We start from the raw sequence: 21,731 nt of genomic DNA on the forward strand, positions 1-21,731 counted from the left end.
GGTGTTGGTGAGTGTGGTGGTGAGTGTGGTGGTTGTGAGTGTGGTGGTGTTGGTGAGTGTGGTGGTGAGTGTGGTGGTTGTGAGTGTGGTGGTGGTGAGTGTGGTGGTGGTGATGGTGAGTGTGGTGGTGAGTGTGGTGGTGAGTGTGGTGGTGGTGAGTGTGGTGGTGGTGAGTGTGGTGGTGGTGATGGTGAGTGTGGTGGTGAGTGTGGTGGTGAGCGTGGTGGTGTTGGTGAGTGTGGTGGTTGTGAGTGTGGTGGTGTTGGTGGTGAGCGCAGTGGTGAGCGTGGTGAGCATGGTGGTGAGCTCACCTGTGATAGTCGGGCAGGCAGAGTGGACGTGGTTTGGTGGTGAGTGTAGTGGTGAGCGTGGTGATGATTGTGAGTGTGGTGATGAGCGTGGTGTTGGTGGTGGTGAGTGTAGTGGTGAGCGTGGTGATGATTGTGAGTGTGGTGATGAGCGTGGTGTTGGTGGTGGTGAGTGTAGTGGTGAGCGTATTGGTGAGCGTGTTGGTGAGCTCACCTGTGATAGTCGGGCAGGCAGAGTGGACGTGGTGAGTGTGGTAGTGAGCGTAGTGGTGATGGTTGTGAGTGTGGTGGTGTTGGTGGTGGTGAGCGTGGTGAGCGTAGTGGTGAGCGCAGTAGTGAGCGTAGTGGTGAGCGTGGTGATGATTGTGAGTGCGGTGATGAGCGTGGTGTTGGTGGTGGTGAGTGTAGTGGTGAGAGTATTGGTGAGTGTGGTGATGGTGATGGTTGTGAGTGTGGTGATGAGCGTGGTGTTGGTGGTGGTGAGCGCAGTAGTGAGCGTAGTGGTGAGCGTGGTGATGATTGTGAGTGTGGTGATGAGCGTGGTGTTGGTGGTGGTGAGTGTAGTGGTGAGTGTATTGGTGAGTGTGGTGATGGTGATGGTTGTGAGTGTGGTGATGAGCGTGGTGTTGGTGGTGGTGAGCGCAGTAGTGAGCGTAGTGGTGAGCGTGATGATTGTGAGTGTGGTGATGAGCGTGGTGTTGGTGGTGGTGAGTGTATTGGTGAGTGTGGTGATGGTGATGGTTGTGAGTGTGGTGATGAGCGTGGTGATGGTCGCAGTGATGAGTGTCTTGGTGAGCGCAGTGGTGAGCGCAGTGGTGAGCGTGTTGGTGAGCTCACCTGTGATAGTCGGGCAGGCAGAGTGGTCGTGGTTTCGTGCCGAGCTCAGACGACTCCGAGCCCGGAGCCATCGCCAGAGGCTGGCTCAGTAGAGAAGAGCCACACTCGGAGCACAGCAGGCACTGCGGGTGGAAGGGAAACTCACCAGCCCTCACCACTCGCTCCCTCACCAGCTCGCCACACGCCACACACACCTCCAGCTGCGCCTGCGGGGAGAGAGAGACGCTCACCACCACGCTCACCACCACCACGCTCACCACCACGCTCACTACACTCACCACCACCACCACACTCACCACCACGCTCACCACCACATTCACCACCACGCTCACCACCACCACGCTCACCACCACGCTCACTACACTCACCACCACCACCACACTCACCACCACGCTCACCACCACATTCACCACCACGCTCACCACTACACTCACCACCACCACCACACTCACCACCACGCTCACCACCACACTCACCACCACGCTCACCACTACACTCACCACCACCACACTCACCACCACGCTCACCACCACGCTCACCACCACACTCACCACCACACTCACCACCACGCTCACCAGCCCTCACCAGTTTATAGTGTAGTGTATAGTGTAGTGTATAGTGTGGTGTATAGTGTAGTGTATAGTGTAGTAGTGTGTAGTGTGTAGTGTAGTGTATAGTGTAGTGTATAGTGTAGTATATAGTGTAGTAGTGTATAGTGTAGTAGTGTAGTGTATAGTGTAGTATATAGTGTAGTAGTGTATAGTGTAGTAGTGTAGTGTATAGTAGTGTAGTGTATAGTGTAGTGTATAGTGTAGTAGTGTAGCGTGTAGCGTAGCCCAACATTCACCCCCACCCCCCTCCCACCACCCCCCCTCCGTGCCAGGCTAGGTGCACCCCACCAGGTAGCATCCGTCGCAGTAGTAGCAGTCCCGGCGGGCGTAGAACTCTCGGTCGTGCAGGCCGCAGTGGCACACGGAGCACACGAAGCAGCCCAAGTGGAAACGCTGACCGCTGAATTCACACTGACGGCCATCCAGAGACAGCCCACAGCCTGTACACAGACCTGGGGGGGCGGGGGGGCGGGGGGGTGGGAGATGTTGACTACCTCGCCTGGTCTACAGGAGGTCGTGGGTTCGATCCCGACCCTGACGATGCCTGCTGCTGCTGCATATTTGGAGTCTGCGTCTCTTTCTCTCTGTCTCTCTAGAGATGTTGACTACCTCGCCTGGTCTACAGGAGGTCGTGGGTTCGATCCCGGACCCTGAGAGATGTTGACTACCTCGCCTGGTCTACAGGAGGTCGTGGGTTCGATCCCGGACCCTGTGAGATGTTGACTACCTCGCCCGGTCTGCAGGAGGTCGTGGGTTCGATCCCGGACCCTGTGAGATGTTGACTAACTCGCCTGGTCTACAGGTCGTGGGTTCGATCCAGGACCCCGTGAGATGTTGACTACCTCGCCTGGTCTACAGGAGGTCGTGGGTTCGATCCCGGACCCTGTGAGATGTTGACTGCCTCGCCTGGTCTACAGGAGGTCGTGGGGTCAATCCCGGACCCTGTGAGATGTTGACTACCTCGCCTGGTCTACAGGAGGTCGTGGGTTCAATCCCGGACCCTGTGAGATGTTGACTACCTCACCTGGTCTACAGGAGGTCGTGGGTTCAATCATGGACCCTGTGAGATGTTGACTACCTCGCCTGGTCTACAGGAGGTCGTGGGTTCAATCCTGGACCCTGTGAGATGTTGACTGCCTTGCTCGGTATGCGGGAGGTCGTGGGTTCGATCCCGGACCCTGAGAGATGTTGACTACCTCGCCTGGTCTACAGGAGGTCGTGGGTTCGATCCCGGACCCTGTGAGATGTTGACTACCTCGCCTGGTCTACAGGAGGTCGTGGGTTCGATCCCGGACCCTGTGAGATGTTGACTACCTCGCCTGGTCTACAGGAGGTCGTGGGTATATGGGTCTCGATGAGTATAGGTATCTATGAGTATAGGTATCTGTGGGTCTCTATGAGTATAGGTCTCTGTGTCTCTGTGGGTCTCTATGAGTATGGGTCTCTGTGTGTCTCTGTGGGTCTCTATGGGTCTCTGTGTGTCTCCGTGTGTCTCTTTGGGTCTCTATGGGTCTCTGTGAGTCTCTGTGGGTCTCTGTGTATCTCTGTGGGTCTCTGTGGGTCTCTGTGGGTCTCTATGTGTCTCTCTGAGTCTCTGTGTGTATCTGTGTGTCTCTGTGTGTCTCTATGAGTCTCTATGGGTCTCTATGGGTCTCTATGGGTCTCTATGGGTCTCTATGGGTATGGGTCTCTGTGTGTCTCTGTGTGTCTCTGTGGGTCTCTGTGGGTCTCTGTGGGTCTCTGTGGGTTTCTGTGGGTTTCTGTGGGTCTCTGTGGGTCTCTGTGGGTCTCTGTGGGTCTCGATGGGTCTCGATGGGTCTCTGTGGGTCTCTGTGGGTCTCTGTGGGTCTCTGTGGGTCTCTGTGGGTCTCTGTGGGTCTCTGTGGGTCTCTATGAGTCTCTGTGGGTCTCTGTGGGTCTCTGTGGGTCTCTGTGGGTCTCTGTGGGTCTCTGTGGGTCTCTGTGGGTCTCTGTGTCTCTGTGGGTCTCTGTGGGTCTCTGTGGGTCTCTGTGGGTCTCTGTGGGTCTCTGTGGGTCTCTGTGGGTCTCTGTGGGTCTCTGTGGGTCTCTGAGTCTCTGTGGGTCTCTGTGGGTCTCTGTGGGTCTCTGTGGGTCTCTGTGTGTCTGTGAGTCTCTGTGGGTCTCTGTGTCTCTGTGTCTCTGTGTCTCTGTGGGTCTCTGTGGGTCTCTGTGGGTCTCTGTGGGTCTCTATGGGTCTCTGTGGGTCTCCATGAGTCTCTGTGGGTGTCTATGAGTCTCTATGAGTCTCTATGAGTCTCTATGAGTCTCTATGAGTCTCTATGAGTCTCTGTGGGTCTCTGTGGGTCTCTATGAGTCTCTGTGGGTCTCTATGAGGTAGAGAGAGAGGGGGGGGAGACACCATCAACCGTCACACCGCCCCCCTCACCCTCAGCGAGCTGTCCCATTGGCTCCTTGTGAGTCTCCGCGCTGGGCTGTGATTGGCTCGGCTGGGCGGGGGGCGGGGTCACGCCCTGGACACACAACAACAACAACAACAACCATCACAACAACCACAACCACCACGAGACATCAGTAAACAACAGCTGATTCAGAAGCTTCACCACTTACCCACTTACCCACTCACTCACCCACCCACCCACTCACCCACCCACCCACCCACTCACCCACTCACCCACCCACTCACTCACCCACCCACCGACCCACCCACCCACTCACTCACCCACCCACTCACTCACCCACCCACTCACCCACCCACCCACTCACCCACCCACTCACCCACCCACCCACCCACTCACTCACCCACCCACTCACTCACCCACCCACCCACTCACTCACCCACCCACCCACCCACCCACCCACTCACCCACCCACCCACTCACCCACCCACTCACCCACCCACCCGCCCGCCCGCCCGCCCACCCCGCCCGCCCGCCCGCCGGCCCACCCACCCACTCACCCATCGACCCACCCACTCACCCACTCACTCACCCACCCACCCACCCACCCACTCACCCACCCACCCACTCACCCACCCACCCACTCACCCACCCACCCACTCACCCACCCACTCACCCACTCACCCACCCACCCACCCACTCACCCACCCACCGACTCACCCATCGACCCACCCACTCACCCACTCACTCACCCACCCACTCACCCACCCACCCACCCACCCACTCACCCACCCACTCACCCACCCACTCACCCACCCACTCACCCACCCACTCACTCACCCACCCACTCACTCACCCACCCACTCACCCACCCACTCACTCACCCACCCACTCACTCACTCACTCACCCACCCACCCACCCACCCACTCACCCACCCACTCACCCACCCACCCACCCACCTACTCACCCACCCACTCACTCACCCACCCACCCACCCACCCACTCACTCACCCACCCACCCACCCACCCATTCACTCACCCAGCCACCCACCCACTCACTCACCCACCCACCCACTCACTCACTCACCCACCCACTCACCCACCCACCCACCTACTCACCCCACCCACCCACTCACTCACTCACCCACCCACTCACCCACTCACCCACCCACTCACCCACTCACCCACCCACTCACCCACTCACCCACCCACTCACCCACTCACTCACCCACCCACCCACTCACTCACTCACCGACCCACTCACCCACCCCACTCGCCCACTCACCCACCCACTCACTCACTCACTCACTCACCCACCCACCCACCCACCCACTCACCCACCACTCCCCACCACCCACCCACCCACCCACCCACCCACCCACCACACCCCACCCACCCACCCACCCATTCACTCACCCACCCACCCACTCACTCACTCACCCACCCCACTCACCCACCTACCACCCACCCACCCACTCACCCACCTACTCACCCACCCCACCCACCACTCACTCACCCCACCCACTCACCCCACTCACCCACCCACCCACCCACTCACTCACCCACTCACTCACTCACCGACCCACTCACCCACCCACTCGCCCACTCACCCCACCCACTCACCCACCCACCCACCCACCCACTCACTCACCCACCCACCCACTCACCCACCCCACTCACTCACCCACCCACCCACTCACTCACCCACCCACCCACCCACCCCACCCACCACTCACTCACCACCCACCCACCCACCCACCCACCCACTCACCCCCACCCACTCACCACCACCCACCCACCCACCCACTCACCCACCCACCCACCCACCCACCCACCCACCACCACCCACCCCACCCACTCACCACCCACCCACCCACTCACCCACCCACCACCCACCCCACCCACCCACCCACCCACCCACTCACCCACCCACCCACTCACCACCCACCCACCCACCCACCCACCCACCCACCCACCACCACTCACCCCACCCACTCACCCACCCACTCACCCACTCACCCACCCACCACCCCACCCACCCACACACTCACCGACCCACTCACCCACCCACTCACTCACTCACTCACCCACCCACCCACCCACCCACCACTCACTACCCACCCACCACCACTCACCCACCCACTCACCACTCACCCACCCCACCCACCCACTCACCCACTCACCCACCCACCCATCACTCACCCACCCACCCACCCACCTCACTCACCCACCCACTCACCCACCTACTCACCCACCCACCCACCACCCACCACCCCACCCCACCCCCCCACCCACTCACCCACCCACCCACTCACCCACCCACCCACTCACCCACCCACCCACCACCCACCCACTCACCACCACCCACCACCCACCCACTCCCCCACCCACCCACCACTCACCCACCCACTCCACCCCCCACCCACTCACCACCCACCCACCCACCCACTCACCCACCCCACTCACTCACCCACCCACCCACCCACTCACTCACCACCCACCCACCCACCCACCCACCACCACCCACCCACCCACCCACCCACTCACCCACCCCCCCCACTCACCCACCCACCCACTCACCCACCCACCACTCACCCACCCACTCACCCACCCACCCACTCACTCACCCACCCACCCACCCACTCACCCACCCACCCACTCCACTCACCCACCCACCCACTCACCACTCACTCACCCACCCACTCACCCACCCACTTACCCACTCACCCACCCACTTACCCACCACCCACCCACTCACCACCCACCCACCCACCCACTCACCCACCCACCCACCCCACCCACTCACTCACTCACCCACTCACCCACCCACCCACTCACCCACCCACCCACCCACCCACCCACCACCCACTCACCCACCCACCCACTCACTCACTCACTCACCCACCCACCCACCCACCCACCCACCCACTCACTCACCCACTCACTCACCCACCCACTCACCCACCACCCACCCACCCACTCACCCACCCACTCACTCACCCACCCACCCACCCACTCACCCACCACCCACCCACTCACTCACTCACTCACCCACCCACCCACCCACCCACCCACACACTCACCCACCCACCCACTCACCCACTCACTCACCCACCCACCCACTCACCCACTCACCCACCCACCCACCCACTCACCCACCCACTCACTCACTCACTCACCCACCCACCCACTCACTCACTCACCCACTCACCCACCCACTCACCCACCCACTCACCCACCCACTCACTCACCCACCCACCCACTCACTCACCCACTCACCCACCCACCCACTCACCCACTCACCCACCCACCCACTCACCCACCCACCCACTCACTCACCCACTCACCCACTCACCCACCCACCCACTCACTCACCCACCCACTCACCCACCCACCCACTCACCCACTCACCCACCCACCCACCCACTCACCCACTCACTCACCCACCCACCCACCCACTCACCCACTCACCCACCCACCCACTCACCCACCCACCCACTCACTCACCCACTCACCCACCCACTCACCCACCCACTCACTCACTCACTTACCCCACCACCCACTCACCCACTCACCCACTCACTCACCCACTCACCCACCCACCCACTCACTCACCCACTCACCCACCCACCCACCCACCCACCAACTCACCCACCCACCCACTCACCCACCCACCCACCCACTCACCCACCCACCCACTCACCCACCCACCCACTCACTCACCCACTCACCCACCCACCCACTCACCCACCCACCCACTCACTCACCCACTCACTCACCCACTCACCCACCCACTCACTCACCCACCCACTCACTCACTCACTCACTCACCCACTCACTCACTCACTCACCCACCCACTCACCCACCCACTCACCCACTCACCCACCCACCCACCCACTCACCCACCCACCCACTCACCCACCCACCCACTCACCCACCCACTCACCCACCCACCCACTCACTCACCCACTCACCCACCCACCCACCCACTCACCCACTCACCCACCCACCCACTCACTCACCCACTCACCCACCCACTCACTCACCCACCCACCCACTCACCCACTCACCCACCCACTCACCCACTCACCCACTCACCCACCCACCCACTCACCCACCCACCCACCCACTCACCCACCCACCACTCACCCACTCACCCACCCACCCACTCACCCACCCACCCACTCACCCACTCACCCACCCACTCACCCACTCACCCACTCACCTTGGCTGAGTTGCCACCACCGACCGAGGGAGCCGGCGGCCGGTAAACCCCGGAGTGGAGCGCAAGAGCCGGAGCCGGAGGAGCCGGAGCCGGAGCCGGAGGAGCCGGAGCCGGAGCCGGAGCCGGAGCCGGAGGAGCCGGAGCCGGAGCCGGGTTGCTGCTGCTGCTGTAACCAGGAGGAGGGGAGGCTGTGGAGGAGGCCCAGGTCTTCCCGGAAACCTGGCCCGGAGCTCCGACCGGAGCGGGAGTCGGAGCGGCTGAGGAGACCCAGGTCTTCCCGGAAACCTGGCCCGGAGCCGCGAGTGCCGGAGCGGGAGCCGGAGCGGCTGAGGCTGTGGAGGAGACCCAGGTCTTCCCGGAAACCTGGGCCGGAGCCGCGAGGGTCGGAGCGGGAGCCGGAGCGGTTGAGGAGGCCCAGGTCTTCCCGGAAACCTGGCCCGGAGCAGCGAGGGCCGGACCTGGAGCCGGAGCAGCTGAGGCTGTGGAAGAGGCCCAGGTCTTCCCGGAAACCTGGCCCGGACCTCCGACCGGAGCCGGAGCGGTTGCTGAGGAGGAGACCCAGGTCTTCGCGGAAACCTGGCCCGGAGTACGAGCTCCGGATTCGGACGCTCCGGACTGGGCGGCTCCGACAAAACCCCGGATCGCCGTCTGAGCTTGGGCCAGGGACTGGGCCGGGATTTGGATCGGAGCCGGAGTAGCCGGAGCCGGAGTAGCCGGAGCCCGAAACGGAGTCGGAGCCGGAGGATCCGGAGCCCGAACCGGAGCCGGAGAAGTAAGAAACGGAGCCGGAGTCGGAGCCGGAATCGGAGCCCGAAACGGAGTCGGATCCGGAGCCCGAACCGGAGCGAGAGAAGTAAGAAACGGAGCCGGAGTCGGAGCCGGAATCGGAGCCCGAAACGGAGCGGGAGCCGGAGGATCCGGAGCCCGAAACGGAGCGGGAGCCGGAGGATCCGGAGCCCGAAACGGAGCGGGAGAAGTAAGAAACGGAGCCGGAGTCGGAGCCGGAGCCTTCTGCTGCTGTCCGGAGTTCGCCAAAGCCCGGAACGGACTCACGGAGCGAGGAGCCGGATCGTGGGAGGGGAATTGACGGGACGCGGTGGGGGGGGCTGTCGGGGGGCTGGTGGCCCCGCCCCCCGGCTTGAGGGGAGGGGCTGCCCAGGGAGGGATGGGGGAGTGGGTGGCGGTGACCTCCGTTGACCTCAGAACGGAGGGGTCATCACCCCCGACCTCAGCTGCCTGGGGAGGGGCAGGGGTGGGGGGGGAGGGGGGAGAGACATTAGACTCCTCACCACTCACCACCACTCACCACCACTCACCACTCACCACCACTCACCACTCACCACCCCTCACCACCCCCACTCACCACCACCCCTCACCACCATCACTCACCACTCACCACCATCACTCACCACTCACCACTCACCACTCACCACCACTCACCACTCACCACCACTCACCACCCCCACTCACCACCACCCCTCACCACCATCACTCACCACTCACCCCCACTCACCACCCCTCCTCACCCCCACTCACCCCTCCTCACCCCCACTCACCCCTCCTCACCCCCACTCACCCCTCCTCACCCCCACTCACCCCTCCTCACCCCTCACCACCACCACTCACCACCCCCACCATCACCACCCCTCCTCACCACCCCCACTCACCACCCCTCCTCACCACCCCCACTCACCACCACTCACCACCACTCACCCCTCCTCACCCCCACTCACCCCTCCTCACCCCTCACCACCACCACTCACCACCCCCACCATCACCACCCCTCCTCACCACCCCCACTCACCACCCCTCCTCACCACCCCCACTCACCACCACTCACCACCACTCACCACCCCTCACCCCTCGTCACCACCAATCACCACTCCTCACCACCCCCACTCAACACCACTCACCACTCACCATCACTCACCACTCCTCCTCACCCCTCACCACCACCACTCACCACCCCCACTCACCACCCCTCACCCCTCCTCACCACCACTCACCACTCCTCACCACCACTCACCACTCCTCACCACCCCCACTCAACACCACTCACCACCACCATCACTCACCACTCACCACCATTCACCACCACTCACCACCCCCACTCACCATCACCACTCACCACTCCTCACCACCCCTCCTCACCACCCCTCCTCACCACCCCCACTCACCACCACCACTCACCACTCCTCACCACCCCCACTCACCACCACCACTCACCCTCATCCTCCGCAGCAGGAATGGGGAGCTGGTCTTCATCTCACCCCCACTCACCACTCACCACCATCACCACTCACCACTCACCCCCACCACTCCTCACCCCCACTCACCCCCCCCACTCACCACCCCCACCACCCCCACTCACCCCTCCTCACCACCACCCCCACTCACCACCCCCACTCACCCCCCCCACTCACCCCTCTTCACCACCACCACTCACCCCCACTCACCCCCACTCACCCCCACTCACCACCACTCACCCCCCCCCACTCACCACCCCCACCACCCCCACTCACCCCTCCTCACCACCACCCCCACTCACCACCCCCACTCACCCCCCCTCACCACCACCACTCACCCCCACTCACCACCACTCACCACCACTCACCACCACTCACCCCCCCCCCACTCACCACCCCCACCACCCCCACTCACCCCTCCTCACCACCACCCCCACTCACCACCCCCACTCACCCCCCCCCACTCACCCCTCCTCACCACCACTCACCCCCACTCACCCCCACTCACTCCCACTCACCACTCACCCCCACTCACCACCCCACCTCTCACCACCACCACTAACCACCCCCACTCACCACCCCCACTCACCACTCACCCCCACTCACCACTCACCCCCACTCACCACTCACCCCCACTCACCACTCACCCCCACCACTCACCCCCACCACTCACCCCCACCACTCACCCCCACCACTCACCACCCCCACCACCCCCACTCACCCCTCCTCACCACCACCCCCACTCACCACCCCCACTCACCCCCCCCACTCACCACCCCCACTCACCACTCACCCCCACCACTCACCCCCACCACTCACCCCCACCACTCACCCCCACCACTCACCCCCACCACTCACCCCCACCACTCACCCCCACCACTCACCCCCACCACTCACCCCCCACCACTAACCACCCCCACTCACCACTCACCCCCACCACTCACCCCCACCACTCACCCCCAACACTCACCCCCACCTCTCACCACCACCACTAACCACCCCCACTCACCCCCCCCACTCACCCCCCCCACTCACCACTCACCCCCACCACTCACCCCCACCACTCACCCCCACCACTCACCACTCACCCCCACCACTCACCCCCACCACTCACCCCCACCACTCACCACTCACCCCCACCACTCACCCCCACTACTCACCCCCACCACTCACCCCCACCACTCACCCCCACCACTCACCCCCACCACTCACCCCCACCACTCACCCCCACCACTCACCCCCACCATTCACCCCCACCACTCACCCTCATCCTCCGCAGCAGGAACGGGGAGCTGGTCTTCATCTCCGCCAACATGCTGCTCAGGGGGTCCATCTCGGCCATCTTGGGTCTCTCAGGCCTCCTGCTGGCGGGCTGGGGAGCCGAAACGTCGGACACAGGCACAGCTCCCCCAGGTAGCCCACACAGCACTCTCACTCACTCACCACACACACACTCACCACTCACTCACTCACACACTCACCACTCACCACACACACACTCACCACTCACTCACTCACCACTCACTCACTCACCACTCACTCACTCACCACTCACTCACTCACCACTCACTCACTCACTCACCACTCACTCACCACTCACTCACCACTCACTCACTCACTCAGCACTCACTCACTCACTCACCACACACACACTCACCACTCACTCACCACTCACTCAGTCACTCACTCAGTCACTCACTCACACACTCACTCACCACTCACTCACTCACCACTCACTCAGTCACTCACTCACTCACTCACTCACACACTCACTCAGTCACACACTCACTCACTCACTCACCACACACACTCACCACTCACTCACTCACTCACCAGTCACTCAGTCACTCACTCACTCACACACTCACTCACACACTCACTCACTCAGTCACTCACTCACTCACTCACACACTCACTCACTCAGTCACTCACTCACTCACTCACACACTCACTCACCAGTCACTCACTCACACACTCACTCACTCACCACACACACTCACCACTCACTCAGTCACTCACCACTCACTCAGTCACACACTCACTCACTCACCACCCACTCAGTCACTCACTCACTCACACACTCAGTCACTCACCACACACACACTCACCACTCACTCACTCACTCACACACTCACTCACTCACCATACACACACTCACCACTCACACACTCACTCACTCACTCAGTCACTCACTCACACACTCACTCACTCAGTCACTCACTCACTCACTCACTCACTCACACACTCACTCACTCAGTCACTCACTCACTCACACACTCACTCACCAGTCACTCAGTCACTCACTCACACACTCACTCACTCACTCACCACTCACTCACTCACTCACCAGTCACTCAGTCACTCACACACTCACTCACTCAGTCACTCACTCACTCACACACTCACTCACTCACTCAGTCACTCACTCACTCACTCACCAGTCACTCAGTCACTCACTCACACACTCACTCACTCACCACTCACACACTCACTCACTCACACACTCACCACTCACCACCCACTCACCCACACACCCACACAACACAACACCACCACACCACAACACCACAACAACAACAAAACAACAGAATAACAAAACATGACACAACAACAACACCACAACACCACCACAACACAACACAACACAACACCACCACAACACAACACCACCACAACACAACATCACCACAACACAACAACACCAAAAACGACACAACAACATCACAACAACACAACACCAACAACCACAACAACAACACCACCACAACAACACCACCACAACACCACCACAACACAACACCACCACAACACAACATCACCACAACACAACAACACCAAAAACGACACAACAACATCACAACAACATCACAACAACACAACACCAACAACCACAACAACAACACCACCACCACAACAACACCACCACAACACCACCACAACACAACACCACCACAACACAACAACACCAAAAACGACACAACAACATCACAACAACACAACACCAACAACCACAACACCACCACCACCACAACAACACCACCACAACACCACAACACAACATCACCACAACACAACATCACCACAACACAACAACACCAAAAACGACACAACAACATCACAACACCACAACACCAACAACCACAACAACAACACCACCACCACAACAACACCACCACAACAACAACACCACAACAAAACCACCACAAAACAACACCGCAACAACAACAATACAACAACAACCACAACAACAACACCACCACAACACCACAACACAACAACACCACCACCACAACACCACAACACAACAACACAACCACAACAACAAAACCACCACCACCACAACAACAACAACTCACCTGCAGGAGCGCCTTTCCCATTGGCTGCCGAGGCAAGCACTCCGATTGGCCGGACCAGCTGACGCCGGGTGGGGGAGGGGGTGGTGGGGGTGGTGGGGGCGGTGGGGGGGGAGGGGCTGGGGGGGGCGGTGACGTCACAAGAATGGGGGGAGGGGCTGGGGGGGGGCGGTGACGTCACCGGCATGGGGGGTGGAGGTGGGGGCAGGTCGTGATCGTCCAATGGGCAGCCGGGGGGCGGGGGAAGGGGCGGAGCCTCGCAGGGGCCAAGGGTCAACTCCTCAGGCGGGGGTGGGGGCGGCAGGTCGACTGTGGGGGGGAGGCAAAGGTTAAAGGGCAGAGGTGACTCAGGGAGCTCATTCACTCAATCACTCGCTCACCCACTCGCTCACCCCGCTCGCCCACCCCGCTCGCCCACTCACCCACCCACCCACCCGCCCACTCACCCACCCACTCGCTCACCCACCCACCCACCCGCCCACTCACCCGCCCACTCACCCACTCGCCCACTCACCCACTCACTCACCCACCCGCCCACTCACCCACCCACTCACCCACTCGCCCACTCACCCACTCACTCACCCACCCGCCCACTCACTCACCCACTCGCCCACTCACCCACTCACTCACCCACCCGCCCACCCACTCACCCACTCGCCCACTCACCCACTCACTCACCCACCCACCCACCCGCCCACTCACCCACCCACCCACCCACTCGCTCACCCACTCACCCACCCGCCCACTCACCCACCCGCCCACTCACCCACCCGCCCACTCACTCACTCACCCACCCGCCCACTCACCCACCCACCCACCCACTCGCTCACCCACTCACCCACCCGCCCACTCACCCACCCGCCCACTCACCCACCCGCCCACTCACCCACTCACCCACCCGCCCACTCACCCACCCACCCACCCACTCGCTCACCCACTCACCCACCCGCCCACTCACCCACCCGCCCACTCACCCACCCGCCCACTCACTCACTCACCCACCCGCCCACTCACCCACCCACCCACCCACTCGCTCACCCACTCACCCACCCGCCCACTCACCCACCCGCCCACTCACCCACCCGCCCACTCACTCACTCACCCACCCGCCCACTCACTCACTCACCCACCCACCCGCCCACTCGCCCACCCACCCACCCACTCGCTCACCCACTCACCCACCCGCCCACTCACCCACCCGCCCACTCACCCACCCGCCCACTCACTCACTCACCCACCCACCCGCCCACTCACCCACCCGCCCACCCACCCACCCACCCACTCGCTCACCCACTCACCCACCCGCCCACTCACCCACCCGCCCACTCACCCACCCGCCCACTCACTCGCCCACCCACCCACCCGCCCACTCACCCACCCACCCACCCACTCACCCACTCGCTCACCCACTCACCCACCCGCCCACTCACCCACCCGCCCACTCACTCGCCCACCCACCCACCCGCCCACTCACCCACCCACCCACCCACTCGCTCACCCACTCACCCACCCGCCCACTCACCCACCCGCCCACTCACCCACCCGCCCACTCACTCACTCACCCACCCGCCTACTCACTCACTCACTCACCCACCCACACACCCGTTTAGCCTTCTCTATGTGGCCAAACACGACAACCACCACTACCACCACCACCTCCACTACCAACCACCACTACCACCACTACAACCACCACCACCACTACAACCACCACCACCTCCACTACAACCACCACTACCACCACTACCACCACCACTACCACCACCACTACCACCGCCACCCCAAACACTCACAGTCATCTGGGATGTTTCCACCATCACCACCGCCACCATCACCACCGCCACCACCGCCACCACCTTCACCACCACCACCACCACCTTCACCACCACCACCACCACTGTGCTTGAAGTGTGGGGCTGAGACGGATGAGAATTTCTTCTGCGCTTTGTAGAAGTGCGGCGGTGGTGGTGGTGGTGGTGGTGCGTCCGGGATATCGGCCATGACGGGCAACCCTGCAACAACCACAACAACAACAACAACAATAGTGGTCAACAACAACAGTCGTCAACAACAGTCGACAACAACAATAATCGACAACAATAGTCAACAACAACAATAATCGACAACAGTCAACAACAGTTAACAATAATTAACAATAATTAACAATAATTAACAATAATTAACAATAATTAACAATAATTAACAATAATTAACAAAAAGCAACAATAACAAAAATCAACAACAACAGTCAACAATTACAAAAGTCAACAACAATATTCAACAACAACAACAATAGTCAACAACCACAACAACCCACAGCGACTAACAGAGACCCACAGAGACCCACACTCATAGAGACCCACAGAGACACATAGAGACCCACAGAGACTCATAGAGACCCACAGAGACCCACAGAGACCCACAGAGACCCACAGAGACTCATAGAGACCCACAGAGACCCACAGAGACCCACAGAGACTCATAGAGACCCACAGAGACTCATAGAGACCCACAGAGACCCACAGAGACCCACAGAGACTCATAGAGACCCACAGAGACTCATAGAGACCCACAGAGACCCACAGAGACACATAGAGACCCACAGAGACCCACAGAGACCCACAGAGACTCATAGAGACCCACAGAGACTCATAGAGACCCACAGAGACTCATAGAGACCCACAGAGACTCATAGAGACCCACAGAGACCCACAGAGACCCACAGAGACTCATAGAGACCCACAGAGACCCACAGAGACACATAGAGACCCACAGAGACTCATAGAGACCCACAGAGACTCACAGAGACCCACAGAGACTCATAGAGACATACAGAGACCCACAGAGACCCACAGAGACTCATAGAGACCCACAGAGACCCACAGAGACTCACAGAGACTCACAGAGACCCACAGAGACCCACAGAGACTCATAGAGACCCACAGAGACTCATAGAGACCCACAGAGACCCACAGAGACTCAGAGACCCACAGAGACTCATAGAGACCCACAGAGACCCACAGAGACTCATAGAGACCCACAGAGACCCACAGAGACCCACAGAGACTCATAGAGACCCACAGAGACCCACAGAGACCCATTGAGACACACAGAGACCCACAGAGACTCATAGAGACCCACAGAGACTCATAGAGACCCACAGAGACTCATAGAGACCCACAGAGACCCACAGAGACCCACAGAGACTCATAGAGACCCACAGAGACCCACAGAGACACATAGAGACCCACAGAGACTCATAGAGACCCACAGAGACTCACAGAGACCCACAGAGACTCATAGAGACATACAGAGACCCACAGAGACCCACAGAGACTCATAGAGACCCACAGAGACCCACAGAGACTCACAGAGACTCACAGAGACCCACAGAGACCCACAGAGACTCATAGAGACCCACAGAGACTCATAGAGACCCACAGAGACCCACAGAGACTCAGAGACCCACAGAGACTCATAGAGACCCACAGAGACCCACAGAGACTCATAGAGACCCACAGAGACCCACAGAGACCCACAGAGACTCATAGAGACCCACAGAGACCCACAGAGACCCATTGAGACACACAGAGACCCACAGAGACTCACAGAGACCCACAGAGACCCACATAGACCCATTGAGACACACAGAGACCCACAGAGACTCACAGAGACCCATTGAGACACACAGAGACCCACAGAGACCCACAGAGACCCACAGAGACTCATAGAGACCCACAGAGACTCATAGAGACCCACAGAGACTCATAGAGACCCACAGAGACTCATAGAGACCCACAGAGACCCACAGAGACCCACAGAGACTCATAGAGACCCACAGAGACCCACAGAGACACATAGAGACCCACAGAGACTCATAGAGACCCACAGAGACTCACAGAGACCCACAGAGACTCATAGAGACATACAGAGACCCACAGAGACCCACAGAGACTCATAGAGACCCACAGAGACCCACAGAGACTCACAGAGACTCACAGAGACCCACAGAGACCCACAGAGACTCATAGAGACCCACAGAGACTCATAGAGACCCACAGAGACCCACAGAGACTCAGAGACCCACAGAGACTCATAGAGACCCACAGAGACCCACAGAGACTCATAGAGACCCACAGAGACCCACAGAGACCCACAGAGACTCATAGAGACCCACAGAGACCCACAGAGACCCATTGAGACACACAGAGACCCACAGAGACTCATAGAGACCCACAGAGACTCATAGAGACCCACAGAGACTCATAGAGACCCACAGAGACCCACAGAGACCCACAGAGACTCATAGAGACCCACAGAGACCCACAGAGACACATAGAGACCCACAGAGACTCATAGAGACCCACAGAGACTCACAGAGACCCACAGAGACTCATAGAGACATACAGAGACCCACAGAGACCCACAGAGACTCATAGAGACCCACAGAGACCCACAGAGACTCACAGAGACTCACAGAGACCCACAGAGACCCACAGAGACTCATAGAGACCCACAGAGACTCATAGAGACCCACAGAGACCCACAGAGACTCAGAGACCCACAGAGACTCATAGAGACCCACAGAGACCCACAGAGACTCATAGAGACCCACAGAGACCCACAGAGACCCACAGAGACTCATAGAGACCCACAGAGACCCACAGAGACCCATTGAGACACACAGAGACCCACAGAGACTCACAGAGACCCACAGAGACCCACATAGACCCATTGAGACACACAGAGACCCACAGAGACTCACAGAGACCCATTGAGACACACAGAGACCCACAGAGACCCATAGAGACCCACAGAGACCCATAGAGACCCACAGAGACTCACAGAGACCCACATAGACCCATTGAGACACACAGAGACCCACAGAGACTCACAGAGACCCATACTGATAGAAACCCACAGAGACCCATAGAGACCCATACTCATAGAGACCCACAGAGACCCATACTCATAGAAACCCACAGAGACCCACAGAGACCCATAGAGACCCACAGAGACCCACATAGACCCACAGAGACCCATACTCATAGAGACCCACAGAGACCCACAGAGACACATAGAGACCCAAAGAGACCCACAGAGACCCAAAGAGACCCACAGAGACCCACAGAGACCCACAGAGACCCACAGAGACACACAGAGACCCACAGAGACTCACAGAGACCCATAGAGACTCACAGAGACTCATAGAGACCCACAGAGACCCACAGAGACCCAGAGACCCACAGAGACTCATAGAGACTCACAGAGACCCACAGAGACCCACAGAGACCCACAGAGACCCACAGAGACCCACAAAGACTCAGATACCCATAGAGACCCACAGAGACCCATACTAAAACTAAACTGTTTATGTCACCAGCTGTAAGGTCACCACGACCTCCTGTACACCAGGAGAGGCAGTTAACATCTCATAGACTACACATGCCTTAGTCTGGCTCTATGAGCCTCTAACACTGAACCCTATGGGAGCCTTAGTCTGGCTCTGTGAGTCTCTAACACTGAACCCTATGGGAGCCTTAGTCTGGCTCTATGAGCCTCTAACACTGAACCCTACGGGAGCCTTAGTCTGGCTCTGTGAGTCTCTAACACTGAACCCTATGGGAGCCTTAGTCTGGCTCTGTGAGTCTCTAACACTGAACCCTATGGGAGCCTTAGTCTGGCTCTATGAGCCTCTAACACTGAACCCTATGGGAGCCTTAGTCTGGCTCTGTGAGTCTCTAACACTGAACCCTATGGGAGCCTTAGTCTGGCTCTATGAGCCTCTAACACCGAACCCTATGGGAGCCTTAGTCTGGCTCTGTGAGTCTCTAACACTGAACCCTATGGGAGCCTTAGTCTGGCTCTGTGAGTCTCTAACACCGAACCCTATGGGAGCCTTAGTCTGGCTCTGTGAGCCTCTAACACTGAACCTATGTGAGCCTTAGTCTGGCTCTGTGAGTCTCTAACACCGAACCCTATGGGAGCCTTAGTCTGGCTCTGTGAGCCTCTAACACTGAACCTATGTGAGCCTTAGTCTGGCTCTGTGAGTCTCTAACACTGAACCCTATGGGAGCCTTAGTCTGGCTCTGTGAGCCTCTAACACTGAACCCTATGGGAGCCTTAGTCTGGCTCTGTGAGTCTCTAACACTGAACGCTATGGGAGCCTTAGTCTGGCTCTGTGAGTCCCATACACAATCCTATACAATCCCCTATAGGTGCCATACCACAATCTGTCTCTCAGTCCCATACACAATCCTATACAATCCCCTATAGGTGCCATACCACAATCTGTCTCTCAGTCCCATACACAATCCTATAGGATCCCCTATAGGAGCCCAGCCCCCTTATAACACCCAATCCTACACGACCCCATCGCTGTGGGGTTTACTCACCCCGAGATGCCGGGCGAGGTCGCGTCACTCGATCTCCAGGGGCGGCAGGCAGGCGGAGCCGGGCACAGCTGATATCCCAACAACCCAACAACTCAACAACTTAACAACTTAACAACCCAACAACTTAACAACTCAACAACTTAACAACACAACAACTTAACAACCCAACAACACAACAACTTAACCACACAACAACTTAACAACCCAACAACACAACAACTTAACCACACAACAACCCAACCACCCAACAACTCAACAACTTAACAACACAACAACACAACAACCCAACCACCCAACAACTTAACAATTTAACAACCCAACAACTTAACAACCCAACAACTTAACAACCCAACAACTCAACAACTTAACAACCCAACAACTTAACAACTTAACAACCCAACAACCTAACCACCAAACAACTCAACAACTTAACAACCCAACAACTTAACAACCCAACAACACAACAACTTAACCACACAACAACCCAACCACCCAACAACTCAACAACTTAACAACACAACAACACAACAACTCAACCACCCAACAACTTAACAACCCAACAACTTAACAACCCAACAACTCAACACAACCACCCACCACCCAACAACCCCACCACCCAACAACAACAACCCAACAACAACAACAACCACCCAACCACAACTCAACAACAACCAACAACCAACAACAACAACAACCCACACCAACCCGTTGCCACCGTCGACCCCGGCAGCAGCAGCAGCAGCGGCGAGGAAGAGGACTCAGCAGAAATCTCTTGTGGAGCCTCCACTCGGTGGGGGCGGGGCTTGGTGGGAAGGGGGCGGGGCTGGGTGGGGGATGGGGGCGGGGCCTGGTGGGAGGGGGGCGGGGCTTGGTGAGGTAGGGTAGGGTGGGGCTGGTGGGGGATGGGTGGGAGGGGCTGGTGGGTGGGGCTGGTGGGGGTGGGTGGGGGTGGGTGGGGGGGGTAGGGGGTGGGGGTGGAGCTTGGTGGGGGAATGGGTGGGTGGGGGATGGGTGGGAGGGGCTGGTGGGGGTGGGGCGAGGTGGGGGATGGGTGGGGGCGGGGCTTGGTGGGTGGTGCGGGGTGGGGGGGCTGGTGAGGGCGGGGCTAGATCGGTGGGGTTAGGCTGGGTGGGGGATGGGTGGGGGCTGGTGGATGGGGGTGGGGGTAGGGGGTGGGGGATGGGTGGGGGGGCTGGTGGGGGTGGGGCTGGATGGGTGGGGGGCGGGGCTAGGGGCGAGGTGGGGGGTGGGGGTGGGTCGGGGGGCGGGGCGTATGGGGGGCTCCAACTGGGCGGATATTGGAAGGGGAAAGTGGACGGTGATTGGAGGAGAAAGTGGGCGGAGATTCGAATGCGGAAGTGAGAGAGGATTGGAGG

General features: G+C 59.6%; 1 protein-coding gene across 4 annotated transcripts; it reads right to left on the reverse strand.

Moving 5' to 3' along the window:
* Window positions 1–1,039: 1,039 nt before the first annotated feature.
* LOC144955610 (uncharacterized) lies at window positions 1,040–21,108 on the reverse strand. Of its 4 annotated transcripts, XM_078885785.1 has the most exons (9): window positions 20,356–21,108; window positions 15,754–15,972; window positions 13,964–14,269; window positions 11,872–11,979; window positions 8,938–9,597; window positions 8,362–8,793; window positions 4,164–4,248; window positions 2,045–2,208; window positions 1,040–1,351 (listed from the first exon to the last, which is right to left on the reverse strand). In XM_078885785.1, exons 3-9 carry the CDS (start codon window positions 13,982–13,984, stop codon window positions 1,142–1,144), a joined length of 1,680 nt encoding a protein of 559 aa, XP_078741911.1. In that variant the 5' UTR covers window positions 13,985–14,269; window positions 15,754–15,972; window positions 20,356–21,108; the 3' UTR covers window positions 1,040–1,141. The 4 variants fall into 4 exon arrangements, with proteins under 4 accessions (XP_078741911.1, XP_078741908.1, XP_078741909.1 ...); XM_078885782.1 differs by having other exon boundaries at window positions 8,362–9,597; window positions 20,356–21,107; XM_078885783.1 differs by lacking the exons at window positions 15,754–15,972; window positions 20,356–21,108 and having other exon boundaries at window positions 8,362–9,597; window positions 13,964–14,349.
* Between the last annotated feature and the right edge of the window lie 623 nt (window positions 21,109–21,731).

Source organism: Lampetra fluviatilis, unplaced genomic scaffold, assembly GCF_964198595.1.
Source record: "Lampetra fluviatilis unplaced genomic scaffold, kcLamFluv1.1 SCAFFOLD_269, whole genome shotgun sequence".
NCBI lineage: Eukaryota > Metazoa > Chordata > Hyperoartia > Petromyzontiformes > Petromyzontidae > Lampetra > Lampetra fluviatilis.

Excerpts from the sequence above, each read along its gene's own strand:
- LOC144955610 (XM_078885782.1), bottom strand. The coding sequence starts at position 13,984 with ATGGGAAAGGCGCTCCTGCAG. Across the intron at positions 9,598-11,871 it reads TCCTGCTGCGGAGGATGAGG|GCAGCTGAGGTCGGGGGTGA; the intron begins GTGAGTGGTGGG and ends GCCCCTCCCCAG. Across the intron at positions 2,209-4,163 it reads AATGGGACAGCTCGCTGAGG|GTCTGTGTACAGGCTGTGGG; the intron begins GTGAGGGGGGCG and ends CCGCCCCCCCAG.